At 41.0% G+C, this 18,657-nt stretch overlaps 1 protein-coding gene across 1 annotated transcript in view; it reads right to left on the reverse strand.

Moving 5' to 3' along the window:
- Positions 1 to 2,269: 2,269 nt before the first annotated feature.
- MAPK1 (mitogen-activated protein kinase 1) overlaps positions 2,270 to 18,657 on the reverse strand; it is a 32,371-nt gene continuing 15,983 nt past the window's right edge. Inside the window, exons 4-9 of the mRNA XM_048964497.1 lie at positions 17,396 to 17,512; positions 15,537 to 15,651; positions 14,774 to 14,905; positions 13,547 to 13,656; positions 12,302 to 12,429; positions 2,270 to 10,186 (exon numbers count right to left, since the gene is read on the reverse strand). Coding sequence (XP_048820454.1) covers positions 12,313 to 12,429; positions 13,547 to 13,656; positions 14,774 to 14,905; positions 15,537 to 15,651; positions 17,396 to 17,512 — 591 coding nt within the window. The 3' untranslated portion in view covers positions 2,270 to 10,186; positions 12,302 to 12,312. The remainder of the gene's footprint in view (positions 10,187 to 12,301; positions 12,430 to 13,546; positions 13,657 to 14,773; positions 14,906 to 15,536; positions 15,652 to 17,395; positions 17,513 to 18,657) is intronic.

Raw genomic sequence — 18,657 nt, forward strand, 5'->3', positions numbered from 1 at the left:
AGGTTGGACCAGATGGCCTTCAGAAATTCCTTCCAACCTGCTTGTTTTGTCAGTGATTACCTGTGTTAGCTTGACATGCATTGGACAGGAACTAGCATACAACTGCAAAGAATTACAGAAAGATCTCACAGTTGTTACTGGCTTTAAGGACACACAAACCTCTAACCTACACCTACACCTCTGAAGTACGAAAGCATCATCTCTGAGCTACAAAACTGCTGGTCAGGAAACATTCTGGAGAAAGGTGCTTGCCTTTTCTTACATTCTCCCTAGGCAACCACTGCTGGCCTCTGCCCCTTTGGATCCCATCCTTCATCTAAGACCAAGCATTAACCTGACCTGCACACAGTGCTTAAGTCCCCCCAGGAGAAAGGACTGCAGAAAAACTAAACAAAGAAAATGACTGATTGCACGAGACAACAAATAGCAAAAGAGAGATGACTGCAATGGGACGCCTGCAGAAGCACCTCTGGCAGCACCCCGTACTTCAAGAAAAAGGGATGAACTTCTGGATTGAGCTAAAAAAACCGTGTGACATCAGACAAACCCCCCCACAGCAAGGTGCCTTCTGCCAACTCCTAGGCCCTGGAAGCTGTCAGTCTGTGGTTGATCACAAGTACGATATGGGAATGGTGTTTGTGGGACAGCTCTAGTTGGGGCTACGTATCCACCTCCTTCAAGCCTTTTAGATGTTATAAGCCCTTGCTATATGAGTAGGTACAGAGAGATTTTTGTCATTTTTACTAGTTAACTTGAAGATGATTCTAAAGACAACCCAGCACAGAAGGGTGCATTTCAGAGAAAAGCAAATGATGTTTCCCCACCTCCACATTCAAGTACAGTTAAGAGGCAACAGCAACGTAGGATCACTGAAAAGCTGTCACAGTTCTTTTTACAGTGAAAATCACCAGGTGTTCAAATGATTCATACATTTAAGTAAAACCAAAATACACTCGTGAAATTTCAATGCTCAAACACAGAAACGTCACCGTGAACCCATTCCCAGTGCAAGCGAAGAGCACGACAACACTTGGACATCCTGAAGAAGGAATTGAAGAGTTGAAATCGACTTCCTGGTTAATTAATGGTTAATTAATCTTTGTTCAAGGAGGTGCGTGGCAGTTTGCAGATAGCAATGTTTATCCAGGAGGTGCCCCAGTGTTCATTGCTCCTGCCCACAAAAAATGCTTGGCTAATAATATAACAGCACCTTCAGAGGATCTCTGTTGCTCACAAAGATTTCATTCATTAGGTGCATTACCTCTGAGACATTTTTGTTTGCTAGCACCTGTTTGTTTGTGGCTTGGTTGCTTTTTTGATGTCTGAGATTCCACTCAGTAGTTGACGCTTTATTCTGAAAATGATCGCATTTGTTTTGAGAATATTTGCTCTCTGAACTCTCATTTAGTTTAATATGCCTATTGTAAATACTCTCGATTGCCCCTTAAGGTAAAAGACCACAAGCTACGCTGTCACAGCTCCTGCTTTGAGGAAGTTTGATCTACCTTAAGCGAGAGTTTCTAGAGTAACGTTTCCAGATGCAAGTAATTTGCCTCTTAAGTCACTTAAATCCCTTAAAAAGAATCAGGCTTCCAATGACTGTATTTAACAGCCACAGGGAAGCACAATTGGAGGAATGGAAAATGTCTGAGTGCTAACCAGACCTCCTTGAGACTGTTTTCTAGAAGAGAGAGGGGACTTCTGCTGCATTTCCGACTGCGTGTCAACCATAAGGAAAATGCAGAACAGAGTACCTGCTTTTCTGTGTTTTTCCCCCCACTAAAATGTAGCATTCTTTGTTCCTTCCCAGGTCAGACCTCTCCCACTTCTCTTCCGCCACCCTCTCAAATTGGATAGGAAACAAGCAGACTTCTGCTGGAGCTGATAGGCTCCAAGAACAAAATGCAGCAGTTCCCTGATCAGCTTCCAACCATAAATAATGTTGTGTTCTTTCCACGTGAATTGATATTTACATCAACATGTATTATCCACAGCCAATCAGTTTGATGTAGGTGTTGATTTGCTGTCATGTAGCACATCATGCTGCATTATGTTGCTGCACGTGCTCTGTGTAGAAATAACTTGTTAATGCTACAGCTTCCTGAACTTGTGACCAGGAGCAGCCTGCTGAGCAGAGCGGCGCAGGGTTCTTGCTCAGGCGCAGACACCGGCTTCGTAACCAAGGGCTACGGGCAGCTCCTCAGGAAAGCACAGATCAGATTTACAGCTCAGGTAAACGCAGTTACAGAGCACCACACATAACTTGACCGTGTGTTTATAGTAATTTATTTACAAGTTACCATACAACACCTGTAGTACTACACTTTTTATAACACCATTAGAAGTAACATCTAGAATAGGAGGCAGCAGAGAAAAATGTGCACAGAGAATGCAGAAAAGCTATTCAGTTATAATTAAAAGTAGGCATCGTTCTACACACTTCAAAAGCAAGGAGAAATGTACAAGTTGAGAAGAGCGAGTTCTTCACCCCTGTTAGTTCTACAGCATTAAATTTTTTCTAACAGTGGTAATGATGAACACTACACACTAGCAGTCAAATGCAGGTGGTGGGGAGATAACTATATTGATACCTTGTCCTTCTGAGGAAAAACAAAGCTTCCCTCTTTAAAGGAAAGTTATCCAGCGCAGATTTACTTGCAGAGCCAGTAGTGCAGAAATGCTATCAGGGGGCAGGAAGGACAGAATTAAGACTAGAGAGTTCCCATGCATTGCATATTGCCTGTGCGTTCTTATCTGGTCTTGAGTTAGTAGTCGGCGAACAAAACCAGTTGCATTCCCCAAGTCTTTTTACAGCGCCGTGATCTTATAAGGCTGTGTGTAGCTTAGCAGAATCCCAAAATCAAGCAGAGAAAAAAGCCCTTCTGCTCTCTTATAATCCTTGGCTCTAACGGTGCTGGTGTTGAGCCCGGGCCTTTCTCAGGAGGAAAAACGTGGAGGAGCAATTCCGGAGAAACTCCCTGGATCTGGATGTGTTCTGCTGATAAGACTCAGAGGAAAACAAGCTTATTGCAGCATCAGATGCAACTCTTTTCTGCTTCAAAGTACTGCAGCAGCTTCCAGAAAGCAAACAAGTGTTATGCAGGACTTTTTCCCCAGAATACATCTTTAACAGCCTGGAACAACTGTCAATGCACAAATCCATGCTAGCAGCAACCATTGGAAAGACAATGAAAATAAAAGCTGCACACTAATAATTACTTCCACTACTAACTACACACAGGATATATTGCTTTTGGTACAATGCCACTTATTGTTAGAAGAAAACCAGTGATTACGTTGAGCACGCATGAATTATGCAGATCTTTGCCATGCTGGAATAACAGCAAATTATACTCAGAGAAACGTCAAGTCAGCTGTAAAAACAACTTAACACAGTTCTCCCCACATACCAAACTACCCTCAAAAACAAGCCCGTGAATTAAGTTGAGCTATAAAAGAATGTTTAAGAAATGACCACAATTTTATTTTTCTTTAATCCCCACCTTCTTCTGGAGTGCTGATGGACGCTGCACACGAGAGCAGACAGAACACGTAGCTACAGTGGCACCAACAACATTCCTTTAAGCATTTCTGGATGTGTCAACTGGCCTGCAGAAGTTTGTTCCCTGCACATTTGTGCATGCCTACTCAAAGAGCCTGCAAAAGTAAACATGTACCAAAACTAACAAAACTTTTTAAAAGCACAGAACATTAAAAATTCTTTAGTCTATGAACCTGCATCTGAGATGCCTCAACTACGAGACAGAATATTTGTAAATTTTAAACATTTCTAGGAACAGGAAGGTTTGATAGCTAAAGTTTTCTCCCCTGCTATTGAGATTAAAGCTGAGCTAGAAGGCCTGACTTCAAACCTTCCCCGGGTTTTCAGCTCACTGCTGATATCATCGGTTCAGAGTTTCAAGCCAAGATTCTGAATATTCAGCATTTTTGCATTTGCAGATTTAAGGCAGAAAAGCATCTTCAGAACAAGCTACGCGTCTTGGACGTTATGATCGAAGTAGAAGGTGCATCATAAGTCTCCTGATCATAGCAGATTGTTATCATTCTGTTATTTTTTAAGCTCGCGGCACACTCGCAGCTTTGGGTTATGCTTTTTTTTTTGCTTGAAAAGCCTGAATTTTGATATAGTTTCAGTAGTGCAGAAGAATGCATCATAGCCAGGGAGAATGAAGATTTCCATTGTTATTTCTGGCTTTTGTATTCAAGGCATTAAAACAGTAAGGTGGAATTAACAGATGCTGCGCTGCGCAAAACCGCAGCTGGTGCAAAGCCCAGGCGCTGGAGCTGCAGTACAGGAACTGCTCTGCCTGTGCAAGTGTGCTCCCCAAAGCCAGCGGCTGGAGCGTAACCAGCAGCCCTTGAGTCAGCTGCCCGTGAGCAGGGCCTGGCTCTGTGAAGTATGGCTGCGTGCACAGCCTTACAGAATAACTAGAAAAACCCAGACGTTTCTGAAAAGCAAAGGGAGAGTTGTGAGACCACAGGGAAGCTACAGCCATACAAAATAAGGAGAAGAAAATAAGAAAGTGACACCCAGTCAGTCACAGCAGTCAAAGAACTGGGGAGAAAAATACCAACAAGGAATGTATAAACCCTGAGGAAGAAAAGCATCACTGGAAGACAGAAACTCAACGGGATCAAAGGTCAGCTCTGTGCAAGAAGCAACGGCGGGAGACAGAGAAGCGTTTCAATCGGCCAGTGGCACAACTGGGAGTGCCACACAAACCCACAGAAAGACCCACAAGATACACAAAAGGATTCAGCTCAGTGTTTTTAGGTGAGGCAGCATGCTGGCTCTCCAGCATTCTCAAGACATTTCTTCCTTTTTTTGTGGGGAATCAGAAAAATGCCTAAGGACTCCTTTTATCACCCAACAGCATCAAATCTACACTGCTCAAGCCAACATGGTTAGAATCAGAAGTGGTTCCTCAAGACTTTGTGAGCGCAGGAGCTCCTCCAGCACTGGCTATTCAGCCTCCACGGCACGCTGCCCACCAGAGCACACCACACAAGCACTGAACCTGCACACAGACCCCACAGCTCATCTATGCAGTCTTTGGCTCCGAGGTCTCACTACCCACTGCCCTTCAAAGCTCAGACAGGAAGGATCGGCGTCCTATTCTGGTGAACAAAGCAAATAAAAGCAAAGTGTTTTCCAACTAATCCTATTTAAACAAGTGTGACAAAAACACTGAGTCCAGCAGCAGCTTGTCTAAACCTCTGCTGGGACGATGCAGTTCAGTCAAACTTTGAAGTAACTCACTGAAACGCACACTGCAATGCAGCACACTGCTAGAGGGAACAGAGACAGACAAGAGCAGCCACAGTCAATGAAAAAGCAACGCGCATAACTGCATGTGTGGCAAAATCAAACTCTTAATATTCTGGAAAAAAAGTGCATACTGCTGTGAAGACCAGGGAGGGGACGGAGAGAGGAACCTTAACGAGCCAGGCGTAGAGCTGTTACAGAGCTGTCCAGTACTGGCAAGCACCTCAGTTTCAGGTCAGGCTTTGCACGTTGTCACACACACTGCAGTCTCTAGCTGCCAGGATCCAGTTACACCTTTTCTCAGTTCTTTGGCACAGCTGGATTTCAGACTAAAAATATTAGTGAAAATGCCATTACAGGACGTTCGAGCGCGTTGTTCCCACAATCCTCAGAACGCTCCAAACCTCGGCCTGAGAACAACGTTTTCATATTGAACTGAAAGCATTTGCTCTCTGAGGGCTGCTTGAGCGCTTCGCAAAACTTCCCGGGCAGTGGGCAGCAGCTGTGCTAACATCCACGGGCCAAACACGGGCCACCTCTGCACCCAGCAGCTCACAGCACTCATCTCACAGCCTTCTTGCCACAACGACACAGCTCTTCTGCCCTCTACAAACTTTACCTGCAATGTTTTGGACGACTCCAATTTCAGACTGGTGCACTCGTACTCTGAAACAGACACACCTGTGCACTCAGGAACACGGAGGCAGGCTCTCTCTGCTGCTCCATTCGGGCGACTCACTGTTAGACGCGCTAACGTCATTGCAAAGCAGAATTTCAGTCGTTCTACACACGCACAGCACTATGCTGATTTGGTAATACAGGGACACAATTTAATGGTTTTCTTTGCATTTGTTTATACAAGATTCAGATGCCAAAAATGAAACAGAACATTAAGTTACCTGATTTAAAGAAGAAAATCACATACGTTTACAACATTAAAAGAATAAGACAAATATAAACCTTTGCTACTTACAACTGATCTATACAGATTAACCAAATCACAAATCTGCCACAATATAAATGTTTAATTGTTACAATGAATAAGAACATACAGAAAATGAAGTTTTAAAGGTTTTTTTAATATAAAATCTTCCTTTATTTTATTTTAAACTTACCATTAACTAAATTAGCTATGCAGGACATGTGGGGTACGTGACTAAGAAGGCACCGACAGTACAAAGCAAAGACAAAGCAGTTTGAGTATTTAAGAGTGCTCTACACTGATACAACACAAGAAAAGGCAACAATAGTAAGTAATCCAGCTGCAACCTGCAGGCGTTTGTTCTACATTTACACAGGCAGTCTGCCTTTCGTCCAGCGCTCCCCCAGCTCCATCACAGCACATGCTACAGAAAACCATGGTACGCTTCACTTTACTAATGTGCACTTTTCACTGATTTAGTGTCTTGATTTCAGTCATTAACCAAACCATTTAGAACCGCAAACGCATTTAAAACTTAGTAAAAGGACTGTTTGGATTTTTGTTCAAACCACTGCATTTACAAAAATACTTCCCCTAAAATCTGGGATTGCTTGAAGACGTCGCTGTACAGATATAAAAGTACTATGCAAGGGACCAAATCCGTGAGCATCTTGTGTGCATAGGCCTATATTTATACCACATCACTGTGCTGTAACAACACAAATTCATCAATAACCAAGGACTATATAAACTACACTGACGTAAGCAAATATATATTAATACAGTTTAAATCTATAGTACAGTTGCTCAGCAAACAACTTTGACATGGTATAAATATATCACAGCGGATTACAACGGGCAACAGGCTTTTTTCCCCGTTCTGTAAGGCAAGCCGTGCTCAGCTCCTTGGGCTGCCTGTGGCCACCGCTGAGTCACGCCGCCACCTGCGACTGCCGAAGCCTCGCAGGGCAGCAGGCCGCTCAGCCCGGCAGGGCGCCGCACACCTCGGACCTGGGGCGTGTGACAGGGATGAGGACGATTCTGGGAAGTCAGGACAGCAGAATAAGATGCTTTCTTTGCCAAAGCATCCAGGAAAAGTTTAAGTTTGCCCACTCTTCTTCCGCAGTACAGCTGCAATGTTTAGACAGTCAACTGTTCATATTCCTTATTCCCAAAACATCTTTACCATGAAATATATATTACTTCAAATACAGGCTTCAGGTCTCTGCTCTACATATTCAAAAACTAAGTAAAAGAGGGGAAAAAAAAAAAGCAAAACGGAGCAATAGCCGACCTAGCAGTGTTATAGGCACCTTCTTTTAAACATTTTCAATATCTGACAAAAGAAAAAGTCATGCTTCTGCACTTGACAATATAGCATTCAGCTCAACAACGCCTACTGCGTTCAGCAGGAGATGGATGGATGCAGTTATGGGTACCAATGGACTCCAATTTGGGTCAGTAAGGACAGCTAAGGAGGAAGGCCTGAAAGCACCACACGTTAGGTAAAGCAAACCCTTGGCTCATCATTCTGAAAGACAGATTGCAAGGGTAAGTTTACACCTCTCCAGAAACCCAAAATTAAAGTATTAAAAAAAGAATTGGGAAAAGGATGAAATAAGCTGCCAAAATTCTTCCTTAGCAAATTCAGGTTGAGGTGTTACAAACTAGTTTTACAAATTTTTTCAGTAACAGTCATCTTTCCAACCGTGATTCCTGTAATGATGACGATGGTACAAGGAGCAGAGATTCTAGAAATATTTCAGCTTCTCTGAACTGCACGAAGAAAGCGTTTTGGTAAAGATGTGTAGAAACACCAGAAAAAATTTCTACACAAGGATCAACAGTCAAGCGCATAATTTCTACAGAAACTTCTTTCAGCACAGCTCCGTGCCGCCATCCCACGGCCACTCGCGCAGCGTCCCGGCTGCTCCTTCTGTTCCACGCAGCAGAGATGTAGGGACCACAGGGACTTCCCAACTGAAAATGCCCCTTACAATGAACCACTGCTTTTCAGAGTTAGTTTTGGTAGACTAAGACTCAAACTTGAAGAAAAAATCTGAAATGGAACCTTGTAAGCACCCTCGCCGATCGAAATCTAAGTTAATGGCTTTGTTTTTTGGAAAAGCAGACTACGTGGAATGAGGAAGCCTGGATTCATTAACCAGCAAGCATCCTTGTAATACTGCAGCAGCAAGTGAATCTGATTTCCATTCAAACACATTACCCAAGAGGAAACCAAAAACTAATTCTTTATGTTAATGTGAAGATATAAGATTTAAATTTATTTCCAGGAATTACAAGTGCATTTTGTTCATATTAGCAAGCAGTCTATACAATCCATTCTTCACTGCTGCCAAAATAAATTGAGAAGACAGCAGAGATATGAAAAGCTAAAAATAGAACTATTTTTCCTAAGTTATTTGTTGAATAGCATTTCAGTTGAACACAACTCAGAGGTAACAATAGATTTTTCTCTCAGTCATAGGCATGTGGCACTTAAACAATCATCTTTGCACAGAAAGCTTTAACAGTCATGCGAGGGCACAGTAATCATTTTAAACAAGGCAAATTTCTCACCACAGAGAGCAGTGGGGAAAGAAAAGGAGGCACTGCACTGGAACATAACACCTAGTAAACTCACATTATACAATTTCAGTAACAAATACTTGAAAAGATCATTAAAAGGTATACAATTTTAAACATTATTTAGTGCTAGCTTTGTTTGGTTGTCCTAACTCAGCATTATCAGAAAAGTTTGATAGTACTTGACAACAGAACAGTACTTTATGTCACGAGCTCATGGAGGCTTGATTACAAATCACCATAGTGTAGGTTGCAAGAAATGAACTTGAGATGCTGACATGCTGTAGGAGCAAAAGGAAATTCAAACTTTCTCATTTAAAGATGCAGTGTTCCTCTCTGCGAGAATTCTGAATGTCAGTGATTGGATGCAGTGTAAAACTACCAATCCTCATTTGAAGCATTTCATTGGTATGAAGTATGCAGACTTCATCATCATCATTACTAACATCATATTTTGGATTCTCACTTACCACATTCGGATGCCTTCCACAAAGAAAAGCATTCCCCATTAGGTCATCGTGCCATTTTGTTCTTTGTTAATCTCCCATCACACAGGGAATAAATAGGATGGCAAGCTGCCACTCATTCTCTTTGCACAAGCCTTATAAACACGACCACAAGGTATGAACTTTGGAAGTACTACCCCTCCCAGCACGGTTAAACTTAAAATGATCTGTTTTGAAAAAGGCGGGGAAAAAAAGGTACAAATTTTGTCAATGCATGGTAAAATGTTTCTTAGATGAACTCAATTAAGATGGGTTCCTATGTGGCTACCACACCGTACAGAATACCTGCATGTACAGCACAGGACACCCAAACAAGTGCATAAGCAAGATTAACACGAACACGACTTATGCTGTAATCCAGAGCATCATGGTAAAACCCCACTCACCGGATGCTAACCATTTCTATTTAAAAAGGAAGTGCAAAAAAAATCTGGGATGTCACTGACTTAAAGTGCCCTGAATAGTAGCTTTTCTAAAAAAAATGCCAGCGACTTCAGCAAAGTCAGAAGAACACAGTTCATGGTGTAAACTTCACATCAGTAATGAATTATCTTCTTGGATATTAATCCAGGAGTGAAAGGAACCACTGCATCTCTCAAACCAGAAAGCAAGCAGTTAAAACATGGCCAGCAGTAGGTGCACTTACAGTACAGTACTGCAACAGGTCAACAACGGGCATTACGCATAGGAGTGTCAATTACAATTCTTCAGGCTTAAAAGATTCATTGAAAGCATGAAAAGCCAAAACTACCAGGAACTGCCCTCCTGAATGGCTCAAAGGAGTTAGTGGATAAGCTGAGAGAGGCCACAAGACATGACCAACAGTAAAGAACTGGGAAGAGGAACAGCAACGTTTGAGCATGCCCAGTCCTTTAAGTCCTTGTCCTACAAAAAAAAAAAAAAAAAAAAAGCAGAGACATTTCAGTGAAGGAAATTTTAACATTGTCTTAAAAACATTTTCCTATTTCTACCTTTCTCCAAATGAGTCACCTACACTACTTGGTTATCTGAAGAACTGTTTTTTTTTCCCCACGTTGTTTCATAATTCCAAAAGCTAGAGTCAAAAACGACAATGCAAAGAACACACTGATAAGAGCCAGGCGATAGCAAGGGGCTGCGGAGGAGAGCAGAAATATATGGGAAGAGACTCAGTGTGCACTGTGAGCCAACTGCTAGGGACTGGCCTTCGCTAGGATGTCAGCTACTGACGCTTAAGTGCTGTACTGTGGAATACCTAGTAATTCTGACCACAAATTACTCACACAGTTCTCGTGAATCATTATCTAGTTAAGTAAAATACTCAAATTTCAGTATGTTACTGGCCAAATCAACTCTTCGTAGCAGCACTGAAAGGATCAGAGACTTCTCTTGGCACCGGATCACTGATATCTGCACTCCTAGTCCCTTTACCCCTTAATCCCTACTACAGCCTGGGTACGTGCACCTGGGCAAAGAGGTGAGTAGCAGAGACATCACCTATGATTTACCACAGTGTCAGCTATTGCTCTCCTTCCTTGATTCCATGGCCTACACAGGCTTCATCTTACTCCAGTTAGACAACTGTCTTCCACAATGTGCACAAACTCCTAGTGCCTCTCGTACAGAATCAGCTTCATACAGCACGGGAGGGAAGCAGGCACCATCTGCCTTACTGTGTGCCAGGGTAATTCTACTGGGAACGTCCAACAGCATAAGGCTCAGATTTACTTGCATTCTAATTATTAAAAGAGTTTCAAATGTTAGCTACTAAGTTTAATAAGCAAGATTCTCTGTTCCCAAAAATCAAAATGACTTCAGTTGTGAGCTCTTATGTTCAGTACAATTATTCAATATTCAAGCTAGTGACACAAAAGGAGGAAAAACTATTTACAGTTCACTCAACTTTTTTTTTTTTTCCTTCCTCTTTTCTTACCAAGCAATAATAATTGAGAGACTAGAAGCATAAGCAATGCAGGAACAGAAATCCCATTCTTAGTCCAGAAGAATTACTGGTTATAGCAAAGCAGTCACGTTCCTACACGCTGCAGCCACAGCCACAGATGGCTCACAGTGAAGCGCGCAGGCTCAGAGTCAGAACTTTCTGCTGGAACTGTCAACCAGAGATTCTATTTGTGAACTGCTGATGGAGAATACCATGGAAATCACTTTTAAGGCCACAAAATAGGGCAACCTACATCAGGCAGCTGTCTTCATATTTTTAGTTTCTTCTCCAGTTACAAAGCTTACTTAAAAACATTCATTCACAAGTATTAGAGAAAATACACTGTTAACTATGTTACCAATTTTGTATGACACTACCAAGACATCAAGCCTCAAAGTACATGAACTTTATTGATTTGAAACAAAACACAGGTGAGTATCAGCAAATTCAAATTAAGCATGTTTAGATCTTCAAAGAACTAGCAAAAGTAATCATAACTGATTTATAAACAGCTGCACAGTTAATTGCTCATACAATTATCTCAGAGGTACTTAAAACTGAAGTCTCACTGAAGATTCATGGTTTTGAGGTTTGGGGCTTTTCTTTTTTTTTTTTAAGAGTAGTTCAATAGATTTCTCCTCTGCACATTAAATTTAAGAAAGAGATTTTAAAGAGCATTTGAAGCCACATGACCAAATACTCTGTTGTCTTTTATGAAGATCACTGACCCCTTGAAAAGCTGTGGTTTTTGTTTTTAAGATTTGCATTTCAGTAGCGTTCTCATCACTTTTATTCGAGAATGAAATCAAATGTAACCCTTATTCCTTAAATGCAACCTGAGAACCAGGTAAGCATCTCAAGGCCATTGCCCAGATTCTTTGCAGACAGTTCGGTGCTGCAATCTACACTCATTTCTTCAGTAAGAGAACAGGACTGAGGTCAATCGAACAAGCAGAAAGTTGCACTTCAGCAGTTAGTTAGCAAGTCAACAGAAATTGTCAGCTATACGTCTCACTAGCAGTAACCACTGAGTTCCAAAATTCTTCTGGTCAAATGGTTTCTTATCGCTGTAACTTTACCTATGCACAATTTAAGATCGATATCCTGGCTGGAATCTAGCAGTTTCCTCAAAAATCAGTTCTTTCAGCTTTTCCTTCGGCAAGTCATCCAATTCCATATCAAACTTGAACGGTGCTTCAGCTACAGGCTTGATAAAATTAAAGAAAAAAGGTAACAATTCATCTTTTTCAAACTATTGTTCTGTTGAAATTAACGGAGATCCTGAATGGGAAAAAAACATCTAAAAGTGTGCTCACAGAAACATGCAGTATTTTGCAGCCTATGAGGAACGATTCATTCAATTAGTCCTTATATGCTTCATATATTAAAAATTTTTAAATCAAATTACAGTCAAATGCAAAACAAAGCCTAATACTTGACAACAGCTTATATCTCAGTAACTACCTGGACAGAAATCTGAAACAGCAGATCTCTCAGAATAAATCTATCCCTCAAGGAAAACCTGCATTTTTCCTTCTCCCCTCCTTCACAGGTAACCTGAAATCTCATCAGTGTTCTATCAACTCCAGTAAGCTCAGTTTTGGGGGCTTTTAAAGCACAATGTAATGGCAACTTCCGTTACCTCTCCTGTCTCATCCCAGTCACTATGAAACAAAACCACAGTGAACTGAGAAATTCCATTTTCAGAATAGTACTCCTTAGCATATATTTGTTTTTGATTTGTGCCTCCAAAACGTAGCACTGGATCAAAACAAAAGCAGGACATTAATTTCAAGGATTGACGTTGATCAGACTGATTTTTCCCCACTTATTTTTATTAAACAAACATTTAAACAACTTCTTTATATCTCTAAATGCAAGCAAGACTTCTCGGTCTATAAGGACCACTTAATATAAGTTACTGCTTGTAAAGAGCAAGAGAACAGCAACCCTCTTGATTGTGTTAGGCCTGTGACAAAGTGCAATACACTACTTAAAAGTTTAAACTTTGCAACAAAAGATTAAAATCTCTTGAAAGATGTCTAAAAAGTAGCAGCATTATTTTCAGATGTAAAGAACAGATGCAGCTCTTCAGCTGCTTACTATTTGTCTCAATTTGGAACACTGGAGGTGTTGTCAAGGCTCGAAATACTACTCCAAATTTCCATTGGGAAGCAGAACATACATTTCTAACCAGGTTGGTAAAATGATACCATCCACTCTTCATTCCAAGTAGAAACTTGGAATTGTCCATACACTAATGAAGACAAAAACCACACTGTATCACTTTATCAACAAGATTCACATTTTCACAATGCGTTTACCTCATCACTTGGATCGTAATACTGTTCCAGATACGGATGGGCTAAAGCTTGTTCCACTTCAATTCGCTTATGAGGATTAAAGGTCAACATTTTATCCAACAAATCAAGTGCTAAGATAAAAAACAAGCAAACAAGAGCTTAATACACATTTCAAATGGCAAAGTACAGTAAGTGCTACTGATATTACATACGAAAATCAAGCTGCCTTTGTGCTAATTTTCATTTACAGCGGCAGCAGCAACAGAAACAGCAAAATGCTTCCTCTGAGTAGGGCAGCGCGTCTCTTTTTGTCCATCTTATCAGCATTCCTAAATTAGTTTCCTTCAGCCCGCTCTGGCACATTTTCAGAACAAGTATAGAAAAACATGCACCCTTCGGAAGGCCTGTTTTCACAGACCTAGAAAGCCCCTTGCTTTCTCCATGCCAAAGCACGTTGTGCACACTGTTCTCACCGAAACGACGGCACTGAGCTTTCTGAAAGCCTGCTCTGTTAAAGCTGCTCTGAAGGTTTAGATGGAAAGGTGTTACGAAGTCTCACTGACTGCACGTTCCCCAGCAGCTAAGCACATGAGCTTCACTGCCATTTAAGCTGTCAAAAACCCCAGTAAAAATTTCTCAGGCTGACGAGCACAGTTACAAAGCCAGAATAAATCACCGCTGCTTCCCTCCATAAGGATGATCAGCTCTACTGTTCCAGCTGCAGAAATCAGCTTTTTCATGACACTTCAGTACCTGATCATATTCACTGAAAGCGAATTATTTTATCAGTTCAAAAACTCAGGTGACATGCATTGTGTCAGAGCAAGCATGAGAGCCATGCTGTGCAAACAGCAATCCTTGAACTACACAAAGTAGAAGCTAGAAGGAAATATCAGTTATGCAACAGAACAAACTGTAAATGTCCAATGCCAACGCTGCATATCCGAATGAACTACACTTTCCAAGACAACAACAGCTGGGATTCCCACCTTTTTCAAAGAAGTTAAAGACCATAACACAATTTTTGACTTGTTTAAGGGCAAGAGGAGTTTCATGCTGGTTGATGCGCTCACATCTGACACAGGTGTTCTAATGGACCCCGATGCCCTAACTCCAACTCAAATAAATTCTATATAGTGGCTCTAAAAGTCTATAAAGTGGTTCTAAAAAATATCCCATTCTGCCACTCATTTTGGTGCTCATTTCCACTTCTGAAAATCTGATACTACGCAATAGAGAATAAAATACCTTTGGGGTCAGCATTCGGAAACAGCCTGTTCCACGGCACCTTATTTTTGTGTGGTAGGGAAAGCAAATAGTTTCTGGCTTTTAAATTTATTATACAATTCAAATCTTCTTGGGAAGGGGATCCAAGTATACCTATAAAAATAAAAACACAAACAGTACTGCACTCCTATGAAAGTCACATTATAGCAGTTGCATCATGTTTCCTAAAAGCCAACATTAAAAGTGCTGCAAAGAATCCACACCACGTGTTCTAAGAGCACAGAATACCACAGAATGTTCAGCAGCCCCTACTAACAAGGTGTTGGTTACTTGTTTTCTCATAAACAAACAGATGCATTTGAGTTTTCCAATTAGCAGCAGTTTGCTTATAAGATCCAATTGATGTAAGTTTACCTACAGAAACTTTCACAAATGGACTTAGACATTTTGGTATGTGAGCTTCTTTGTTTATTAATTTTTCTAAAACATCTCTGCTGATATAGCAAATAAACATCCTCCAACCACCCCTCAAGTCAATGATTTACCTCATAAATCACTACAGAAATAACTACAGGGAACACAAAATGCATCGACAGATCCTTGAATTATATGTTCTTGAAGACAATCCATACATACATCACCATGGATTAGACCAAAGGACAATATATAGAATAAAGGAACTGAAAGATTAAAAGAAAAAAAATGGGTGACCCAGATTGGTCCATCTGGTAGAAAAGATGAAGAGAAGTGGATGAATGAGGAAAAGCTATTATGTAAAACTCACCAAGGATATGGTTAAGTTGGTCAAGGTAGTGTTTTCCTGGAAAGATGGGTCTGTTGGAGAGCATCTCTGCCAGAATACAGCCTACTGACCAGATGTCAATAGACTTGGTGTAACCCTGCAAGTAAAGCAAAACAAAAAACACCACTTTTAATCAAATACATTTTTGTGTAACTGCAGTAACACATTACTTTAGTACAAAAGCACCAAAACTATTTAAATGTGCCGTGCCTGTTCATGCTGTTCAACTTTTCTGGTATATAATGAAATAATTAAGAACTGTAGATCAAAAATACTGCTTCGAATGAGTAACAAAGCCTGAAACACACAAGGCGCGCTCTTCCAAAAGATTCAGTAAGGTTAGCTGTACATATGACCAACCATATATTTGTGAGGCTCCCTAATTCTATAGCCAATTTACATCAGCAGACTTCATTAACAGGCCTTACACTAACTTGGACTCTGAGAAGTTCACAGCATCAAGGTTACTGCAGTTCCCAGCATTACGCTGAACACGTGAGCAGCGGGAAAAAGCCATAGGTCAGTAAGAAACCTTCATCACCAAGGGAGTGAAAGGGCAACACAGATTGTGGGTTAGCTGATCTGTAAACACAGTAGGAAAGTAAGAAGTAAAGACGGTGTGAGAAGGTCAAATAATGAGATAAGAAGAATGGAACAAACAACATCTTCAGGTGAGTAACTTGCATTATACGCTTCGGAATCAAAGGCTTTTCTTATGTATCCACCCTGGTGCTGGGTAATACACAGGGAACTACCTCAAGAACCACTGGCCTCACAAATGCCCGCCTTCCCCTCCCACAGTCTGCTGCCTGCTGCTCCCCGTCCCCCAGCAAGGAGCTGCCACAAAAGCAAGCGATTGCTGACTCCACTGCCCGCTCAGCACAGTTCTCAGCATCCTATCATTGACTGCTTGTTTTCTACACACCAACTCTGGAAGAAATCAGGTTATTGACCAGGAACATCATGCACTGTGCACTTCCTGAGAAATACGAGATATCTTCTTGTAAAAGCTGCTGATAATCCAGAAATAAATGTAAGCTGCCCTATGCTTATAGCCACAATGGAAGTTTAAAATATAAGGAGCCTAAAAACTCAACTAAGGAGATAATTATTTTCTACATTCAACCTGCTGGAAAAAAAAATAAAAATCAAACTGAACAACCAATGAAGCGGTTTTCCTACAAAGCCTTTGAGGAATACCAAATACAGAGAGCTGTCACACTGGCACTACCAAGTGCACCGTGGTAACTTCTGCAGAGGCTGTGGAGGTTACCCACCGCATCATACAGAAAACAGACTGACTTTAACAAAGGCACAGAAGAACGTAAGAATAATTCCAAGTACTACAATAACAAAGCGATGATTTGATTAAGACTTCAAGAACATATTTAGGATTGACATACAGCAAAGACTACGTCTTCAAAATAAGACTCACCCTCATTATACATTCTAAATCTAAACAAAGATGTCAAGATTAACACTAAGGCAACACTTGCAAATCTTCCTGAATACACTGAAGTGCCCTCATCACCAGCATTTCTGTCTTGCTCTACAAAAGAGAGCACCTGACAGAATAAAGTCTCGTGAATGGCAAGAGATGAGGCATACGGGGGCCCAAGCACATCTCTACTCAGCTGTAGTATCCAATAATTGTACCTGAAATCCCAAATTCACTGCAAACCAACAGTTGTAAATCCATTTCTCTGTTCCCTCAACATTATGTGTGAGCTCCAACTGTAAAAAAAATAATCCAGAGGGAACAGGAGAAAGGAGAAAAATTTGGTGCTCACAAGTGAATAACCAGCAATAGAAGCACCACAGCAGCACACTGCAGTTCTTACCTTAGAATTCAGCATGATTTCAGGAGCCCTGTACCAACGCGTGGCCACATATTCTGTCAGGAATCCTGTGTGATCATGGTCAGGATCTGCAACACGAGCCAGTCCGAAGTCACAAATCTGGTTTTAAATTAAAAAAAAGAGCAATTGTATTAGACATGCATACGTACAGCTCCCCACGCTGCAATATTTCCAAGTCACCCCACCTAGGATGGTACACTTACAAAGACAGTGATGCTAGCACGTACCTACAGAAATAAATTATCTCACCAAGGTTGAAAAAAAATATTTGGAACTCAAATACAAAAAGGCTATTTGGATAAGGCCCCAGACGGGTCAAGGAGAATAAGTAGTCCTAATAGCTTCAGGGAGAACATTTCTGGCATACAGTTGATGCTCTGCTATGGGCTCATTTAACACGCTATCCGCCAGGAAGGGGGTAAAGCACCCTGCTCCAACTTATTTGAATTTTACAAAAAAAAAAAAAAAAAAAAAAAAAAAAAAAGAGGAGATTAAGCTCTCCAACAACAAAAAGAATTAACGACCAACACATCTGAAGAACAGTTCAAAACTCCATTTTACAAAAAGTACCATTACAACAGTGTATATTCGCAAAAAAAACCACCATGAGATAATGGTGTACTGGAGGGACTACAGGTTGCTCAAGGAAGCATAAGCACAAAAACCCACAAGAGAGCATTTCTCAATCTTATGCCAGGAAAATAATTTTATCTAATCATGAAAAAGTCATCTCTGATGTACAGCAGTGAGATGGGCAAAAAGGAGAAAGTGTTCTTATCCACACTCTGATAAGGAGGCTCCATGGCTTTCAGAGCCATTTATGTCCTTCTTCCAAAGAGAAAATAAGGAAACTGGAAACGTGAATAAAGACAGCACAGCAGCTCTCTGTCACAATGCCATCAAACAATAATTAACAGTGTTAACACTTAAGAGGAACAAAATTTGTTTTCATTCCCCTGAAAGCATGACTTAAAGCCGTTCATTTTCATGGGACACTGTGTTTTGAATTTAAGTGCAACGATCACTTTGTAAGCATGCACGTGTGCATAACACAGACTGGCAGAACAACCCTAGAAGAAACAAGTCAGCACAAATCAGTGCTCACAGACAAGGCCCAACACACACTTTCTTTTCAATTCCATTGCTTACACTTCAGATGTGGTAACAGCAACACCGCAGTTCCCTTTAGGTTAAGAAAAAGCATTTGCTCTGTCATACAGACTACCACACTCTGCACTAGGGAA

Source organism: Lagopus muta, chromosome 17 (assembly GCF_023343835.1).
Source record: "Lagopus muta isolate bLagMut1 chromosome 17, bLagMut1 primary, whole genome shotgun sequence".
NCBI lineage: Eukaryota > Metazoa > Chordata > Aves > Galliformes > Phasianidae > Lagopus > Lagopus muta.